The following is a 20,607-nucleotide window of genomic DNA, read 5'->3' on the forward strand; positions in this document are numbered from 1 at the left end:
TGATGTGTAGCAAGATCTATAGGACTAGCATCTGCTCAAGGCAAGGAAATGTTGCTAGCACCGGCATTCTCGACACGGTTCCCATCAAGCAACTTGTTTCAGTTTGGCATTTTGAATCCCACAGTGCTTTCAGAATTGCTCAAAAATACAGTGCTTGTCCCCTGTGCAGCACTCCAATATCTGGGTTTAGTTAATCTGTTGTTGGCCCTTTTCTGCTGCAAAAAGTCCTGCTGTGTTATTTACTTAGCCTTCCTTCAGACGTGCCAAGCACACCAGAGGGGTTCTTACCTCACTTACTTACTACAATGACATAGTTAACTGCTTCACTGATTGAGATCAGACACTGCAATCTGTCATAAGATTTAAATGGGCAAGTAGGTCATGCCTCAAAAAAACATATTAGCAGCATGGGTCAATATGAGATATTAAGGTATGTATGAAAAACATAGTATATAACCACATTATAACAATATACAGGATATGTAACAGCCTAAACATAACGTACAATTTTTTAATCTCTACTACACCTCAGCACAAACTGAGCTAAGAACATAACCATCCAAGTGTTTTACTAAAATATTCTGTATCTTGATTTTGGTGGCTTTTTAATTTTAATTAATATGGTATATGGACTACACAGACACACAGTATAACATACAGATTACAATGCTAAAAAGACCCCCAAAAGGAACACATTTTGAATGTGATCTCTACTAGTGATAGCAATGTCAATCATGACTTGAAAAATATTTTTCTGGTGATAATGTGAGGTTTGACAGACAGAAATATTTTGCTAATATTGAGGAGCATAAACTAAACTTCCATGAAGGCAGGGGCGGGCAAAGGGGCCTCCACGGGCTAGATCCGCTCCGCCAAGCTGGTGGATCCGCCCGTGGCTGCCTTGCCACTCCCCTGCCCCCAGGCAATCAAGACCTGAGGATGGGAGAGCGTGCAAAGTCTCCTGCCCCTGCTTGGCACGGGGAGGGCAGGGAGCGAGAGACTACATGCACTCCCCTGCCCCAAGCCCCTGATTGGCGCAAAGTTTTCTCCACCTGCCAGGGGCACATGGAATCAGAGGGAACCATCAGCTGTTTTAAAATAGCCAGCTGCCCTCTTTAGCTGCCATGCCCTGCAGGGCGGGGATACGGGGCAAGAGATTGTGTGTGCTACCTCTGCCCCAAGGCCCTGATTAGCGAGTCTCTCCAGGGGGAGGGGGAGCAAGATTTCATGCACTCCTCCACCCCCAGGCCAATCAGGGAGCACGAGAAGACTCCTGGCCCCGCCCCTTCTGCCTGAGGCCCTGCCCCAGAGCAGCCTGGGGCCACTGCAGAAATTTATGAAGTGGCTCCCTTTTAAAAATTATTGCCCACCTCTGTATTAAGGCATGAAAAGAATCCAAATAGCCAGAAAATGAACATCACATTTCTAAAAAACAAACCAACAAACCCGCAACACTCCTGTCTGACTAAAGCCAATTCTTTATGGCATCATATGGCTTAGTCATATTCTAAATGCATATGTTTTCGCTTTCACCACTTACGTTCCAATCCTGCAAGCACCTTTAGACACATGAATAGCTACACTGACTGAATAAAATACAACCCCAATTGTATTATTCGTGGTTTAAATATTGGATTAAATTCACAAGTTACACATTACCTCTCGCCCAACATAGGAGCTACTACTTTCAACCACAATGGCAGTATAATGAGGACTGTTCTTGTCAAAAAGAGAAGCAATCTCACTGGACCTTTAAGAAAAGAAAAGTTATTTAGCACACAAAGAACTTACTCTAAGTACTTGTTAAACAGAAAAAGCAAAAAATAAAATCTGTGTATGCAGAAGAAGTCCTAATATTTTATTTGAGTAGCATACCACAGGTAAAAAAAAAGTTCTGTTATTTCAAACAAGATTCTTACTGAATGGGCTCCAAGGGAGGGCAGGCTGGTGGTCTTGATTCTTGGGAATGGTTCTGCAAAAAATCAATCATCATCTGACGAACTGTTTGGAGCTCGCGATCTGACCCTGCTAAAAACACAACGAATTATTCAGAAGACAGAAATGTATCACAAAGTTGAGGTTGCCTCAATCTCAGTTTTAAGGGTTTTTTTAAGTTAAAAACAAACACTATCACCTAAGCTTTTAGGAGGGGACAGAGGTATTTTTATTCCCAGGATTAAGTTTTGATATTTTTTATATAAGTTGGTTTCTCCAGGAACTTAAAAAAAACAAACATTTCTAACTCAATGAAGATGACCTGCCTCTCCTCGGTTTCATCTTAAATACACTAACATCTTGCTTCAGCCAGGTCTGCATTCACACATAAAGAATACTTATACTGGCAGGAGTTCGAGCAATGGAGGTGGTCAGTGACCCTATGAACACTTTTTGCATACTAGCTAACACAAGCACTGAAAATCTGAGCCACAGGTGTAATGCTCTTAAATGGCCCAAGTAAGTAACAATCAGCCACAATAATAAATAAATAAATAAATAAATAAATAAATAAATAATAAAGAGTTTTTTAGTTTAGCCATAGGTTTGAAATTGGGGAGAGGGTTTAAGTTTAAAACCAGATTCCTTAAAAACTTTTTTTTTGGGGGGGGAGGGAATGAAAACAACCCCCTCCCAATGCCTAAAAATAGCAGGTACAATTACAATAATATTCTACCAGATGCTTAATGGTACAGGTGGTCTCTTTTCTGACTTTTGTCCCTTTATATGTTAGTCCAATTGAAAAGATATGTTACTTTACTCTGTAGCCAGACCACTTCAAGGTGTGACCATGTCAGGGCCATAGATGACCATGTCCAAGTTTATTTAACATTTAAATAAGGAACTTCTAATAAATTCAGGGGCTGAAGAAAGTTGCACTGGTAAATTAGAAGGTGATAATCTTCCATCTAAGTCCAGGCCTACCAAGGGAGAACATGCAGCTGAAAGGTACATTGCTTTTAATGAGATTTAAAATGAAGGATCTGCCCACCAGCGTCAATTAAAGACTACTCAAAGCATAGGTGTATTACCTCGACAGTCCTAGACAAAAACTCCAGCAATTACATTCTGCCACCCCAAATTTCCCTTGCAATTTAATTTCCAAAGTATATTTTTAAATGTCCTCTTCTAAACAGTTGCTTACTATGCTGTTAAGCAGCCAGCGTATTCCACCTAAGAATGTCTGAATTTTATTGATGGATAAAGAAATTTTATTTTATTATATAATGTACTTTGGGGATAGGAAGATAAATGCTTTGGAGCTTCATTAGCGGGATTTTCTTACCTTTGTAATTTTCTCCAGTTGTGAACTGCTTCGTAAATGCTTTGAAGTACTGTGGGGTGAAAAAAAAATTCGTCTGATGACAACTCATGGCTCAAGGAGGAAAAAAGTACTTCAGGAAAGCTCAATTTTGAGGTACAACACAATTTTCAAGAATTTTTGCTTTTAACTGTTTTAGTTCATCATCCACTGCTATTTGGCTGACAGCTAATTAGAACACACATCAGAAATCTGACTCTTCCCTTGTAAATTTCAAGGGCCTTAACCTTAGCTGGTGTGGGTATAATGGTTGCTGATTTATGCTAGCCAAGGACTAAGTTCCCTCTAAACTGTGTGGCCACAGAGAAGCCACATAGCCCAAGGGCCTCACGAACAGACAGGTAGAGAGTGGGGAGGGGAGCAAGTTAGGGTGTACAGAGTTGTGGCCAAGGAAAGATGCCTACACCATGGTCCCACCCCTGGTACTGCTGCGGGTAGGGAGAGGCAGGGAGAGAGGCTCTCCAACAGCCTAAGTGCTCCTGCAGGGAGAAGGTGGCTCAGGGGGAGTCCTCTGTCCCTTCTCCAGCCCTTTAACCTCCCCCCCCCACCCGAGAGCCCAAACCCCAACCCTCTGTCCCAGCCCTGAACACTCCAAACAACTCAACACCACCTCGACACACATCACCTCCATATTAGTGCACATAATATTATTTCCACCCAAGGATATAAAAAAAATTAGAGGGAACATTGCTTGTGGATCTTGCCCACTGATCGTTAAATAATCAAATTCTTTTTAAGTCAAACATTTGTATAACTGAACTAACTAGTGACACAAAATTTTGTATGTATTTTCCCAGGAAAAAAAAATTCAGAAGCATTTTGAAAAAATTCAGCAGAAGTCTCCAACTTCATAGACAGGGTTAGGATCCTGGCAGTAGACTCATATTGATGATTTACTAAGCAACACTATTAACAAATAGATAAATTGGACAATTGGTCTGAAATCAATACAATGAAAGTCAATAAAGACAAATGCAAATTATAAAGGAAAAATTAAGTGCACAAATATAAAATGGGGAACTGGTTAGGCAGTAGCACTTCTGCTGAAAACCACAGCTCCGTCTCAGATCACAAAATGAATGAGAGTCAACAGTGCAGTTGCTAATATCTGGGGGCGTACTAACAGGACTGTTATGTGTAAGATACAGGATGTGATTGCTGAGTAGATCAGGACTTTTTTTTTTTACCTCAACTGTAATACTGTGTCTGGTTTTGAGCCCCACATTTTAAGAAAACAGTCCAGAGCAACAAACATGATAAAGAATTTTAGAAACCTGACCTATAAGGAAGATTTAAAAAACTTGAGCACGTTCCTTAAAAGAAGACTGGGGGGACATGCCAAGTCTTCAAATATGCTAAGAGTCATTATGGCTAGGATAGTGATCAAGTGTTCTTTGTGTCACCTGAACATAGGACAACAAGTAATCAATCTGCAGCAAGGGCTTTAGATTAGGTATAAAGATAAACTTTATAACAATAAAGATAAATATGGACTGGAATAGGTCACCAAGGAAGGCTGCAGAATCCCTATCACTGGAGGTTTTTAACAGGTGGGAAAAACACCTGTTAGGGATGGTCTAAGTTTACTTAGTCCTGACTCAGCATGGAGAGCTGGATGAGATGACTTCTTGAGGTCCCTTCCAACCCTACATTTCTATGGTTCTGTGCTAAACAACAACCCTCACACCCTAAAGATCCATATCACCCTCTAGAGGTTAAAAAAAGACACATAATGCAACATAACTTCTACCTATTTTTTAAAAATTAGAGTGCTTTGGGAAGAAATGAGTCAGGTTTTGGCCCCACAACGACAGAAGAAAAAAAATGACTTTTATTTTTTCCTCACCAGAACAAAAAGTTTGTAACAGTGTAACATCTCGTCACATACAAAAAAACAACCCTTTTACAGAGATTCTCCCTAGTCTCACATTTTAATCTTATATGGGGTAAATATTACTACTACAGTAAAACTCCAGTGGTCCGGCATCCAATGGTCCAGCACTCCTGATGATCCGGCACCATCTGGAACCCGCAAGTGCTCCGGGCAGCCGGACAATTGGAGCTGCTCTGCCCCCGGTGTCCCCAAGTCAGCCGCTGGTCAGTTTCAGCAGCGACTGACTTGGGGATGCCTGGGGCAGAGCAGCTGGGGTGCTACCAGGTTGGCCCTGCAGCACCGATGGGGCACATCCCCCCTACTCCACCCCAAACCCCTCATAGCCCCCCCCCCCTCCGATAGTCTGGCATATTTGATAATCCGGCACCCCCTGGGTCCTAAAGATGCCGGATTATCAGAAGTTTACTGTACTACTCCTCACAGCAGGAAAGATCAACAGTATAGCAAAACAGTTCATTTTCATCCTTAAATACAAAATTCTGAATTAAACACAATTCCTAATTCTCTTGGCAAAGAGTAGAGAGTATTTTTAAATTCAAGTTAAGTGAACTGTCAAGTGAAGGATGGCTCCAAAAGGTTAAAAAGCTAAATCACAGTCCCTTGTGAGTCAGCTACTTGACTGTATCAGTTTGTGACATGAGGGTAAATACAGTAGTTCAAAACTGAGACAAAACATATTAACTCTATCCATGTTGTTTACTATAGTATGGATCTCTGCATGTTTGACAGCTAACAAATATATTGTATCAAGATGGGAACCTCAGTTTAGTGATGGGAGACACAAAAAATGCTTTTAATAATATACAGTTTCCTGCTGCCACATCTCTTATGGTTGAAAAATTGAAATTCAGATTTTAGGACAAACTGAGCTGATTCAGATGATTGCATCATCTATTCCATTCTATTGGAAAAAGTGAGCCTGAAAGCATCTTTTATTATAACCATAAGACTCCTTGCAGAAGAAAAAAGAAAGCACCCAGATCTCAGAACAAGAGCACAACATTTTGGGTAAATAAGTTTGCTGTTTTTAACTACAGGTATGACATTTAACAGCTATAGTTTGGAACATGGAACAATAGAAACTGTTTAAGATTTAAACCAAGTATTTTTATGCTGTATATCATGCCACTTACCCTAAAAGTTGGATAGTAGAGAATACCATATTCTTTACAGATCTCATAGTTTTCTTCCTCCCCGCAATCCAGGACACCAATCCTGATGGCAGATTCCCAGTCTGAAAATAAACATTCATAAAAACATAAGAACGGCCGTACTGGGTCAGACCAAAGGTCCATCTAGCCCAGTAGCCTGTCTGGGGCACCTGGTGCTGGCCACTGTCGGCCAAGAGGGTCGGTGGACCGAAGACAATGATGAAGTGATTTGTCTCCTGCCATCCTTCTCCAGCCTCTGACAAACAGAGGCCAGGGACACCATTTCTATCCCCTGGCTAATAGCCTTTTATGGACCTAACCTCCATGAAATTATCTAGCTTCTCTTTAAACTCTGTTATAGTCCTAGCCTTCACAGCCTCCTCTGGCAAGGAGTTCCACAGGTTGACTACACGCTGTGTGAAGAACTTTCTTTTATTAGTTTTAAACCTGCTACCCATTAATTTCATTTGGTGTCCTCTAGTTCTTCTATTATGGGAACTAATAATTAACTTTTCTTTATTCGCCCTCTCCACACCACTCATGATTTTATAGACCTCTATCATATTCCCCCTCAGTCTCCTCTTTTCTAAACTGAAAAGTCCCAGTCGTTTTAACCTCTCTTCATATGGGACCCGTTCCAAACCCCTAATCATTTTAGTTGCCCTTTTCTGAACCCTTTCCAAGGCCAAAATATCTTTTTTGAGGTGAGGAGACCACATCTGTACACAGTATTCAAGATGTGGGTGTACCATAGTTTTATACAGGGGCAGGAAGGTATTCTGGGTCTTATTTTCTATCCCTTTCTTAATAATTCCTAGCATCCTATTTTCCTTTTTGACCACCGCTGCACACTGGGTGGAAGTTTTCAGAGAACTATCCACAATAACTCCAAGATCTCTTTCCTGATTTGTCATAGCCAAATTAGCCCCCATCATACTGTACGTATAGTTGGGGTTATTTTTCCCCGATGTGCATTACTTTACACTTATCCACATTAAATTTCATTTGCCATTTTGTTGCCCAATCATTCAGTTTGGTGAGATCTTCTTGGAGTCCCTCACAGTCTGCTTCTGTCTTGACTACAGTGAACCCTCGTTTATCGCGGTAGATAGGTTCCAAACCCGACCGCGATAGCTGAAAATCCGCGAAGTAGGGACACCATATTTACGTATTTATTTAACATGTATATTCAGACTTTTCGTGTTTTATTTCTTTCTGTACTGAATTATATGTCATATGTAATGCAATGAACCATCAGTAAGAGCAGATATTACTAATTATTAATGGAATTAACGAAATATTTGGGGTCTTCATATATCGCGGCTATTTTCGAAATTTCCGGAAAATCCGCGATATATTTCTTTTATAATATATACATACGTAATGAAAAAAGTCCGCGAAGTCGTGAATCCGCAATGGTCGAACCGCGAAGTAGCGAGGGCTCACTGTATTCTAAACAGTTTGGTATCATCTGCACACTTCACCACCTCACTGCTTACCACTCTCTCTAGATCAGGCATGTCCAAAGTCCGACCCGCGGGCCAATTGCGGCCCGTGTTCCGGTTTAATACGGCCCCACAGGTAATTTGGCAATATCTATCTTTTATGGCCCCCAACGAATCCATATGTATTGAGATGAATACATTGTAAAATCTCAGTTAATGTCAGTTGGTCTAAATCAGTTATAAATATATTTGGACACAACATGTATACTTGGTGTTATGTTACTGTTCATATTTTTTGAACTTAAAAGTTGACAGACAACCTTTATTACCAATAATATGTAATGTACTTTACAATGTTCCTGACATATATTTCAGCTTCCTGGATTTTTTTTTTCATCTGGCCTTCAGATATGAAAGGCAGAGTGATTTAACACCTGTTTAGATTTGTCATCCATGTGACGAAATGAAAAGTATGCCGTTTGCAATAAACTTTGCATAAAATAGTTAATTTGCATTTAATTTTAACAGTTCAAAGAATGTCAGGCAAAATGGTCGGCCCTCACGCATGTTCACTTCATCAAATCTGGCCCTCTTTGAAAAAAGTTTGGGCACCCCTGCTCTAGATCATTTATGAATATGTTGAACAGGACTGGTCCCAGGACTGACCCTTAGGGGACACCACTAGTTACCCCTCTCCATTCTGAAAATTTACCGTTTATTCCTTCCCTTTGTTTTCTGTCTTTTAATCAGTTCTCAGTCCATGAAAGGACCTTCCTTCTTATCCCATGGCCATGTAATTTACACAAGAGCCTTTGGTGAGGGACCTTGTCAAAGGCTTTCTGAAAATCTAAGTATACTAGATCTACTGGATCCCCCTTGTCTGCATGTTTGTTAACCCCTTCAAAGAACTCTAATAGATTAGTAAGACATGATTTCCCTTTACAGAAACCATGTTGACTTTTGTCCAACAAATTATGTTCTTCTACGTGCCTCACAATTTTATTCTTTATTCTTGTTTCGACTAATTTGCCCGGTACTGAAGTTACACTTACCGGACTGTAATTGCCAGGATTGCCTCTAGAGCTCTTTTTAAATATTGGTGTCACGTTAGCTACCTTCCAGTCATTAGGTACAGAAGCCCATTTAAAGGATAGGTTACAAACCACAGATAATAGTTCAGCAATTTCACATTTGAGCTCTTTTAGAACCCTTGGATGAATGCCTTCTGGTCCCGGAGATTTAACATTAAGTTTTTCTATTTGTTCCAAAACCTTCTCTAATGACACTTCAATCCCGGACAGTTCCTCAGATTCATCACCCACAAAGGACGGTGCAGATTTGGGAATGTCCCCAACGTCCTCAGCCGTGAAGACTGAAGCAAAGAAATCATTTAGTTTCTCCACAATGGCTTTTTCGTCCATGATTGCTCCTTTTATATCTTGATCGTCTAGGGGACCCACAGGTTTTTTAGCAGGCTTCCTGCTTCTAATGTACTTAAACATTTTGTTATTTCTTTGAGTTTTTGGCTAACTGTTCCTCAAAATCTTTTATTGCTTTTCTTATTACATTTTTACACTTGATTTGACAGTGTTTACGTTCCTTTCTATTTATCTCACTAGGATTGGACTTCCACTTCTTAAAAGATGCCTTTTTGTCCCTCACTGCTTCTTTTACATGGTGGTTAAGCCATACATTTTAACTTTTTGGTGTAGCGGTGACCAGGCATCCTATCTTAGGTCAGGTTCCAGCTCCCATGGATGTCAATGGCAAAACACTCAATTTCAATGCAATAGGATCAACTCGTAGGTCTGCCCACATCTGTCTGATATTTGCACCCTCAATAATAATTTGACTGACTAGTTTTGAAGACCAGCTGAAGATGGCAACTAGCACAATGAAGAGAATACTTTCAACAAATCTAAAGAAAAAGCACCCCAAAGCAAACAGTTAAGACTTCTCTCTAGACTGCTACCATTTGCTCAGTCCAAGTGGATGAAACAGGCTCCAGCCCAACACTAACACGTGGTACTGTATTCTCTGATTTATCCTGTCAGCTAAGCTCATTATTCAGTTAATTTTATCCTTCGTGTCAATTTTACAAGATGAACATAATGTTTACCCATCTTCATCACTTTCAGTTACGTGGCTACATAGATGATGTATCTTCCATCGAGCTGATGATAACGCAGACCAGCTTTTTGCTGAATTGTAACTTATTCAGAAGCTTACAAAATGGTACACTGTCTAATTAAGCCACAAAGCTCACATTTTGATTAATGAAGGTGCTCTTAGGTGTAAGTGCTGTCTAAGAGCATGTAGGATGCACTTGGAAGATAGTTGAGCAAATACAGTTCCATAAAGATTAATTGGGGTGTGTTTTCAAAGATTTGTAAAGTGTTTATTAAGAATAACTACAAATATTTACAATGATCAATTACTTGAAACATTTTTACACAAGCCATTTTGACGAGAGAACCCTTGGAGGCCTTAATAGTTTGTTTCTTTCCCCTTTTACCAGTATTTTAGGGTATGTCTACACTACCCCCCTAGTTCGAACTAGGGGGGTAATGTATGCATACCGAACTTGCTAATGAAGCCCGGGATTTGAATTTCCCGGGCTTCATTAGCATAAAGCCGGCTCCGCCATTTTTAAAAGCCGGCTTGTTCGAACCCCGTGCCACGCGGCTACATGCGGCACGGGTTAGATAGTTCGAACTATGTAGTTATTCCGAACTATCTGTACGCCTCGTGGAACGAGGTGTACAGATAGTTCGAACTATGTAGCCATTCCGATCTATCTAGCCCGTGCCGCGTGTAGCCGCGCGGCACGGGGTTCGAACAAGCCGGCTTTTAAAAATGGCGGAGCCGGCTTTATGCTAATGAAGCCCAGGAAATTCAAATCCTGGGCTTCATTAGCAAGTTCGGTATGCATACATTACCCCCCTAGTTCGAACTAGGGGGGTAGTGTAGACATACCCTTAGAGTGAAGTACATGATGCCAGTAAACATTTAAACGTATTAAGCTACATAGCTAAGAGACACCTGTGCACTGTTCAGGAAAATATTCAAAAATAAAGTTCTATTGCAACTTCCACTCCCCAATAACCTTCCTCCCCGATCTATGTAGAAAGAAAACAAAGGAACGTTAAATGTCCATAAGTAACCCAGAGAAGTTTGGAGAACAGCCAAGCCGACTCCGGACATCATCAAGGAGGGAGCTTCAAAAGCTAGTCCTCCATATTGAGACACACCCAACTCCAGCATGCCCCACACACACCCACATCGCAACAAGAAATAGCATGTCACTTCCCTTGCTGTAGCATCTGTTTAATAATTCTTTACAGTCTTGTAAAGAAACTTGTGGCTGGAGGCCAAAGATATAAGCGTTGATATTTGGAAAAGGATTATCACTCACACTCATGTTCTTTACTCATTTGGTTTCGTGATAGAACATACTTATTGGAGATGAGCGAAATCAGATCAACACACACCATTTTCCCCTCCAAATTTTCATCCAAAACTTTATTCAGGTATTTTTAACAAAGTCAGCATGATCCTTTTCCTCCACTGTTTTCGCCCACATGAAGCATGAATCCAAAATGCTGCAAATCAAGCTGTTCTTGTGAAATTTCCAACTCAATTTTGCAGCTCCAAGTAGCTTGGATAGTTTCCTCCGGCACATGAGCTTTTGGATCCTTCGGTATTCACACATATGCTGTTGACATTTAAATCCAATGTGGTACTAAAGCAAACACAATACAAAGTTCTCTGACAACATGAATATATCAAGAATATCAGAACTCTGGGGCCAAAAAAAAAAAAATACTGACAATTCTGACCTTAGTAAGTGTAAGAAGAGCTACATAACTTTTATTGTAATAAGTGTAACCCCAATGTCAAAATTTCTAGACTGAACAAAACAAGCGTACACAATTTGTTTGCTATAGATATATCTTAAATAGGATGTAGCCTCTCTTTGGATAGACATTCAAAAGACCGCTGACAGAGGAATTCTTACAGCAGTATCAGAATTCAAGGCATTTCCCAGAAAAAACTTGTTTATAATCAATTCCTTTCTATTTTTATCTGGCAGACTGCAGTAAGTTTTAACAAGCAGCCTCAAATATTGTTTTGTAGGCTCAAACTGGATTGCTCATGCAGTCTTCTCACAGCACCCAAAAAGTGTCTGACAAATAGCATCAAGGCTTGCTGTCCTCAGAGCAACAGAAGCAGAGACTGAAAAAGGGCTTTCCATTCAGCGTGTAAAAAGATTGGGAAAGTTAAGGTCTTAACTGTCTCTCCCAAAGTGTATTTCTAGGCTGAAGAAACAACTCCTGCTGCAACCTCAATTAAATGCATGTACAAGTGGTACAAGTTTTTAGCACTCTGCACTGAAGGTACAGCATAGCTTACAAAACTTGGAACCAAAAGTATGTCATAAGTGTTCACACATCTCTTGCAAGAATTCAAAATAATTCTTTCCTGATAAAATTACCATCTAGCTCTGAGAAAAAGTAATAATATTTGCAGGAAATAGCTTCTGTTGTCTTCAGGTACTGCGGCTTCTGTTGTCTTCAGGTAGTGACGGTTGGATTGAAGACAGATCTGAAATACAATCTAATCTCCGAACTACTTTATTCCTGACTCCCAGCATATCATTCCCCTTTAAACTCCCTCTTTATAGGAACAGAAAGCTATTGTTCACTTCTAACAGAATAACTTGTGTAATATTTCTGACTTAAAATAACTGATCTGTATCTGCAGATCAATATTTTCTGCATAACGATGTGCTCACCAACCTGTTATTTCTATAAAACATTTGTTATTATGAAGATATGAAAAATCTCTGATTTAGAAATACCCTTGGTGATAATGCATAACACAGTAAGAAGAATGAACAGAGAGAAAACTTTAAAATGTCTGCATCACAATCAATGAGCAAAATCATAGTGACATTTCACGCCATGTTATGCAATCAGCATAATACGACTAGCGACAGTAGATAATTTCAAACCCAAATAGAAACAATTTATTTTTCTCTCTCTCATCCTTCCCTCCCCCCCCCCCCCACCTTATTCCCAAAAATAAACAATAAAGCCAAGCCCTTAATAGGACTTATAAAAAAGCAATTCCCAGCCAGACACAGTTTTACAAAGTTTGGTGATTGTACCACACAAGTCATTTTCAGAAACTGTGCTTCAGGTCTTGAAGAGGAGGTTCTCCTAGTATTATTCTCCCTCATTTCCAAAAAAACCCCTACAGAATGGCTGACAAGTGTGGTGCTGATAGAATCACATCTGGTGTCTAATCACCTTTTCTGTACCCTGCTGTTGCTATAAAGTTCTTCATATGAAGACAACACTAAATTTGCATAATTGTTCTTGGATGCATAAGAATTCAGGAATTTTCTTTAAGCCACTCTACACCAGTAAGTTGAAGGAGACTCCTCAAGCAGTTACTTTATAGTACTGAAAGAAGTTGAAGATTCAAACATCTGCCTCAGTTAATGCTGGTGTCTTTGGGAGTTTTTTCTTTTAGGAATTCCTGTGAATCAACCGACTCCTTTCATTTAAAAACACACTCAACTTAAACATGTCTCCGAGTCAAAGCACATGAAAATTTCATTACGTTCAAAACTTGATCGACTTTTCTATGCCAGGCTCTTTTGAAATTTAGCTTGACCTTTGTTTTTCTTTGAAAGAACGCCTACATTTTTATAAGGAAGGATGGGGCAGCTGATTGAGAATTTCAGTTGTAGTGAACATGCCGACAGCTGAACAGGCGCCAGCAGTAACTATAAGCATTCTAGAGCAGATGGACATGTATTCACAGGAACACAAAAGCTACAACCGTCTATTTTATCAAATAAAATGCAAAATTTAAAAAAAGTTTGGCTTCATGGTATCTGTCTCATTCAACTTTCACCACTCCTCCTCCCTTTTCCACCTGTTTTGATCACCCTACACACAATGAACAGAAGCACTATAAACTCAATGCAAATAGCCCACTTTACAACAATGCAAGCCCATCACTAGCTAAATACTTGGGTTAAAGAGCACCAGCTGGGATGCAGGCAGTTTAGTATTCACTTCTGTTAAAGGAGCCTTTAGTTTTCTAAGGGAAGTGAAACCCATGTGCTTCTGTTCACCTCTGTCACATAGCCCAGACTGTATACATTTCACTTAGTGGCATTGCATCCTACAACAATATTGTGTGTTAGATTTTAAAGTGACATTAATAATACTGGAAAGGCCTAAATAGATTTCAATGAATGAAGAATGAAAAACATATTTTTAACTCCTTTAGTAAGGCATTGCTGGGAAGTCTTGGTAATAACATGCCACATCTCACATGCCAAATTTAATCCACTGCTTCCAAAGTAATGGCAATACTTTGCTATATATTTAAAGAACTTGGAAATTGCTCCAAAAATGAAAGTTAGGAATACCAATGAAAAACAATTTCTGATTCAGATTATATTGGAGGACCTCAGGTTAGGGATATAAAATCAAATTTAATTGATTAACTGGTTAAACTTTGTTTAACCAGTTAACGGATTAAAAGGGGTGTAGAAACAGTCCCCTGCCCACAGCAGGCCCCATTTGCTCCATCCCCCATTGATTATTGGTTAACCAGAACCAGTAAGCGGGTTAACCTTTCACAACCCTACTTCAGGTGTATCCCAAAATGTGTGCAAAAGGAAATCAGTAAAATTATTTAAGACTCTTACTGGCTATTCTAAAGAATTTTCCAGCCAGCAAACTGATTTTCCTCTCTTGTAGATCACTGAAAAGTATAAAATTACAAAACGATAAAAAAATCAAAGGCCGGTGAAATTGACTGTATTTAGACAAAACTATCAATATTTAATATTCCAAAGTAATTTTCTAAAGTATCCAACAAAACAGCGTAAAACATTACTAAACAAGGGAACATCTTTTCCTATCTTTTTTCTTGTATGTACTACAAGCACCGTAGTATTCTCCATTATGAATTTTTAGTAACAGATAAGAGACATAACAGGACTTCCCTCTATCAACATGACCTGATGATCAAGCATGAAAGTCTCTTCCTGGACTATTATAAAACTTCTGTAGCTTCTCCTGAAAGGTGTTCATTTAAGAAACAAGAAGGAAGACATAAGTGTCAGCTTCGGAAAGACTTGTTACTGGATTTTCCAATTATCTTTTCACAGAGAACTACTGTATAGAATTTCAATTAAAAAAGCAAACTTTACAGAGAAGTTTTAATTGCCTTTAAAATAGCATCAGTGACAGTCCTACGGAAACTTTAATATTGAGTAAAAACAACGAGGAGTCCTGTGGCACCTTAAAGACTAAGAGTTATTTGGGCATAAGCTCATCTGACAAAGTGGTTTTGCTAATACAGCCTACCATGCTACGCCTCTGAAATTTAATATTAACTATTTTAGCAACTGGGCACACATCAGGATCCACTCCAAAATTAATGTTAATACCTATTTTGATGAAAATAAAAGCTTTGATATTCCATTAGCATACATGGCATTGCACACACCAGCCATGGTTCCTGCCTTCAGGGTTTGAAGTTGTTACTGCAGAATTTGAGACCTTCCGAAAACAAATGAAAGTGAACTACATTAGCAAATGAAAGTGAACTACATTAGGCCTTGTTTATATGGGAAAGCTATACCAATACCAACTTAACTGAACCAGTAAAATCTGCTTTAGTTCAATTAGTGCAGCCCCCGTGTGGACACTGTTTCTGTGTAAGGCTGCCTAATAAGGTCTTTAGAGATCCATAGCACATCTTGTCTATGTGATATCTGCAACAGAAATACAAAAAATAGATTGTAAATAACATCTTTAGTTATTTCAGTGTAAATTTGTGAGCGTTTATTTTGGCTTAAGTGACCTATTTAGTTATAAGAAGCCAAATATGGCACTTTGTCTGAAATAAGTGTGTCCACACTCAAACTACCTCCAAATAACTAAGTGTGAATTATACCCAATTTGTTATTTTGACACTTTTAGACAAGCCCTAAAAGCAGGCACTCAAAGAGTATTCACCAAATTCACACAAATTTCTAACTCACTTTAGTTAAATCTGTACAATTTACTCGTGTAAGCAAGTGTCAGGAGATCTGAAACACATTTTAGTGTTTTACTCAAACACACACGAAAGATAAATCCCAACAGTCTCTCTCATGTGAAATATTTTCCATTTTCTCCCTTGTTACCAGTCAGTATGGCAGTTGACTTGAGTCTCGTATAACACCAATGTTTTCAGACACTGAGACAGAAAAGTTACCAACTGCAGTTAGCAATGCCCATTTTGGCCTGACAAATTGCATATATAGTAAATTACAAAATTACCACCAATTTAAAAAATATTAATCTGGGGAGGGGCAGAATTTTCAGGCATCTCTAGAAGCATAAGTCCCTCCTCCCACATGTTTCGCTCTCCCTCACACTCTCAACCCCAGTTAGTCATAATAATATAAAGTTTCAAAAGTCTAATTTATGAAGTAATATGTTACACTCTATGGCTGTATTTGCAAAGAGCTGCCAGCTCTGTTTCATGGAAAGCAAAAAGATTTTTTCAAAGCAAATAATCAGAATCCATACCGTGCTGAGTTATGCACATACAATGGCTCCAAATAAGATATTCCATTAAGATCAGAATTTCACAGGAGAACAAAGGTATCTTTCTTTACATATCCAAACATGTACAGATTTGTCTGGAAAGCACCAAATTTTGCTATTAAGAATTGGAAGACTCTTGCTATTTTAGAGAGGCAAGCTCCCAACATCTTTCTTTCAAATTCCTGTTCAAAAAACACATTTCTGCCATTCAGTCCATCAGGTTTAATGCACCACTCAAGTAGGGGTTTGTTTGTTTTTAAGTGATCACATGACCTCTTCAGTAATGTCATACTGGACTGAAAGCACTTGTGGCAATGACCTGTCCATTGTATATGGCTCAGAATACTGTCAGTGCTAGCTCAACGAGTAAAAATAGTAAAATGTTATCTTAAGTGAGTGAATACATATCACATCTAGGAACAGGAAAACAAAACTTTTTTGGCACACAAATCAATTACAAAACGATTCTGTCAGAACATTCACATGACTGCTGGCACATTGTGCAGTCTCACACCACACACAGGACATTTGTCTATTTTCCCACAGTTATTATTTAACACTCATTTGGAATAAAGCACTTATTTTTACTGTGTCAAACAGAAGAAAGAGAGAGCACTATTAGCAGCACTCACACCATGGAAGAGTCAGTTTTCCAGAAGGCCACAAGTGAATATTGATGAGTGCCAAGTGATATGCGAGAAACACATTGAATGTGCTGCATAAGGATTCATTCTGAAGTTTAGCCACCAGTGCCGACACAAACTGGGCCAGGGTCCATCCATTTAACCAGAAACAATCTGGTTCAGAAACGTGTCTTCCAAGTACCATGAAGGGAAAAAGCGAACTCATGTCAAGAATAATACAATTCTTGCAGTTGGTGATCCAGTCCCCCAGACTGCTGATGAAAAATTACTGTGTTCGGGTCTGGAGAAGTTTAAAATGTTGCCAAAAAAGTTATTAAGAAAATATACATTTTAACCAAAGCTATTTGTACATACAATTAACAAGGTGCCATGCTGGTGTGCAAACCTTATTATTTTATACAGCGTCCAAAAGAATGCCAGCCACCTTTTATCAATCAAATATTATACTGTACATTCATTAATGGCATCCGAAAGGAGCAGCACCTGAGTGAAAACCTATAGTCAATATAGGAACCACTTCATAATGATAAAGAAATAAAAGTGGCTTCTCAAGACATACATGCTCAGACTGTTAACAGGAACTTGGTATAGTTGACACTGCATTTGATAAAAGTTCTGTTCTATTCAAGTTGTTAGGTGGTGCCCCTCATGGGGGTATCTAGCCACTAAATCCCCATGCCTCTGAGAATTTGGCTTATAGTTAGCTCAGATGTTTACAGAACTTCATTCTTTTCTGCCTTCATTTCGCTATACAGCTCCATGCAATTGTTCACTCTTCTTTTTCGCATTAACAAAGCTTAAGTTAAGTGAATGCACTGCAATGCAAACTATTATTTCATTATATGTTTAGTTCTTAAAATAGACTAGGCACTTTATAAACCACACAGAAGATGCAGCACCTGGAAGTGTTTACAATCTAAACATTCTGTGGAGCTTCCACTTCAACACCCTGAAGCACCAGGATCACAGCATCAGAACTGTGGAATTCTCTTCTTCCTTCCCCCCCCTCCCCAATGTAATTTGAAAATGTTTTTCACCCTTTTTAGCGTGGTCGCCATTTATCATGTTTTGCATTCTTCTGGGCAGCCCTTTGATAAAGCCACTGGTGTTTTGCAAACCAGCAAGTCAATACAACAAAGTGGGGGCAAACTGGGATTTGGGCCAGAACAACGCTGGGGCAGGGACTGATGTCCTTGTCCAGGGTTCTGCGGGCGGCGATACAAACCCGTGCAGGTGGAAGTTGGGCAGGTGAGGTGGGTTGGCTACAGGCACTGGCCTGGTGATGGGAGGGCAGGGGGTTAGCTATGCAGCGCTGTACATCGCTTTGAGGTCTAGGGACCCCAGCCAGCTTTCTCCAGGCACAGTCCTGTTCTGACAGCTGCTTATTAGGACTAGCTCCCCCCGCAGGGCAGGTAGGATGAGCGGTGTTAAGGGAGGGAGGGCCCCCCCTTACCCCACCCCCCCTTACTTTACACATCCCACCCTCGCTCTCAAGGGGAAGACAAAGCTGACGTGGCTGGAAGGGATGTGGGGGGCAGGAAGGGGGAAAGGTGGGGGGGCAGGAGACGCTGCATTTCTCCCCCATGCGTGGCTAGGGGGCAGCTGCTGCAGTGGGGCGATGGGTGAGGCGGGGGCTTGCTAGGGGGCAGCTGCTGCAGTGGGGCGATGGGTGAGGCGGGGGCGTGGCTAGGGGGCAGCTGCTGCAGTGGGGCGATGGGTGAGGCGGGGGGGCTAGGGGGCAGCTGCTGCAGTGGGGCGATGGGTGAGGCTGGGGGGGGGTCCCCAGGGGGAGGCTGCTGCAGTGGGGCGATGGGTGAGGCGGGGGGGTCCCCAGGGGCAGCTGCTGCAGTGGGGCGATGGGTGAGGCGGGGGGGTCCCCAGAGGGAGGCTGCTGCAGTGGGGCGATGGGTGAGGCGGGGGGGTTCCCAGGGGGAGGCTGCTGCAGTGGGGCGATGGGTGAGGCGGGGGGGTCCCCAGGGGGAGGCTGCTGCAGTGGGGCGATGGGTGAGGCTGCGGGGGGTCCCCAGGGGGAGGCTGCTGCAGTGGGGCGATGGGTGAGGCTGGGGGGGGTCCCCAGGGGGAGGCTGCTGCAGTGGGGCGATGGGTGAGGCTGGGGGGGGGTCCCCAGGGGGAGGCTGCTGCAGTGGGGCGATGGGTGAGGCTGGGGGGGGTCCCCAGGGGGAGGCTGCTGCAGTGGGGCGATGGGTGAGGCGGGGGGGGGGGTCCCCAGGGGGAGGCTGCTGCAGTGGGGCGATGGGTGAGGCTGGGGGGGGGGGGGCCCAGGGGCAGCTGCTGCAGTGGGGCGATGGGTGAGGCTGGGGGGGGGGTCCCCAGGGGGAGGCTGCTGCAGTGGGGCGATGGGTGAGGCGGGGGGGTCCCCAGGGGGCAGCTGCTGCAGTGGGGCGATGGGTGAGGCGGGGGGGTCCCCAGGGGCAGCTGCTGCAGTGGGGCGATGGGTGAGGCGGGGGGGTCCCCAGGGGCAGCTGCTGCAGTGGGGCGATGGGTGAGGCTGGGGGGGGTCCCCAGGGGGAGGCTGCTGCAGTGGGGCGATGGGTGAGGCGGGGGGGTCCCCAGGGGGAGGCTGCTGCAGTGGGGCGATGGGTGAGGCGGGGGGGGTCCCCAGGGGGAGGCTGCTGCAGTGGGGCGATGGGTGAGGCGGGGGGGTCCCCAGGGGCAGCCCGCGCCGGGCCCCGGCCTCACCTCTCACGTCGCCGGCCAGGGCCCGCCAGGTGGGGGCGAAGCCGATGCAGTGGCCGCAGGACGAGCTGTAGAACTGCAGCACCCAGGCGGCCGAGGCGTTGAGCAGCGCCCGGCGCACGGTGCCCGCCTCCAGCACGGCCAGCGGGTCCTCCCCGGGCCGGTACAGCCGCGCCGCCTGCCCGCCCCGCCCGGCCGCCGCCAGCCCCAGCAGCAGCAGCAGCAGCGGCGCCGGGGGGCAGCGGCCGCCTGCGCCAGCCGCCGCCATGTTGGGAGCCGAGGGGTGGGGGAGGCCGGCGCCGCTCGCCCTAGCAACGGGCCGGCCCTGGCGACGGGCCTAGGCCAGCCCCCGGCCCGGGCTGGGGGGCGGGGCCAGCGACACGCGGCCCCTCCCCTTCCCGCCGCAGCGACACGCCCCTCATAGGAGAGGAGTCTCGCTCCGAATTAACCCCCCCCCCCCCCACACACACAGGGTCTCCGCATCGACACGCCCCTCATAGGAGAGGAGTCTCGCTCCGAATTAACCCCCCCCCACACACACACACACAGGCAGGGGCCCCGCATCGACACGCCCCTCATAGGAGAGGAGTCTCGCTCCGAATTAACCCCCCCCCCACACACACGGGCAGTGGCGGCCGCATCGACACACCCCTCGTGGGAGAGGAGTCTCACTCCGAATTAACCCCCCCACACGGGCAGTGGCGGCCGCATCGACACGCCCCTCATAGGAGAGGAGTCTCGCTCCGAATTAACCCCCCCCACACACACAGGCAGGGGCCCCCGCATCGACACGCCCCTCATAGGAGAGGAGTCTCACTCCGAATTACCCCCCCACA

The 20,607-nt window shown here is 43.1% G+C and overlaps 1 protein-coding gene across 2 annotated transcripts in view; it reads right to left on the bottom strand.

The window, feature by feature from the left end:
- The window catches only part of QSOX2 (quiescin sulfhydryl oxidase 2), a 46,604-nt gene extending 26,508 nt beyond the window's left edge, over positions 1–20,096 (bottom strand). Inside the window, exons 1-5 of one of the 2 annotated variants that reach the window (XM_075905556.2) lie at positions 19,775–20,096; positions 6,344–6,444; positions 3,281–3,329; positions 1,920–2,025; positions 1,660–1,750 (exon numbers count right to left, since the gene is read on the bottom strand). In XM_075905556.2, coding sequence (XP_075761671.2) covers positions 1,660–1,750; positions 1,920–2,025; positions 3,281–3,329; positions 6,344–6,444; positions 19,775–20,039 — 612 coding nt within the window. In that variant the 5' untranslated portion in view covers positions 20,040–20,096. Of the gene's footprint in view, positions 1–1,659; positions 1,751–1,919; positions 2,029–3,280; positions 3,330–6,343; positions 6,445–19,774 lie in introns of both variants that reach the window. The other variant, XM_075905555.2, reaches the window with a different exon arrangement.
- Positions 20,097–20,607: the final 511 nt, after the last annotated feature.

Source organism: Pelodiscus sinensis, chromosome 23, assembly GCF_052426305.1.
Source record: "Pelodiscus sinensis isolate ZL-2025 chromosome 23, ASM5242630v1, whole genome shotgun sequence".
Classification (NCBI taxonomy): domain Eukaryota; kingdom Metazoa; phylum Chordata; order Testudines; family Trionychidae; genus Pelodiscus; species Pelodiscus sinensis.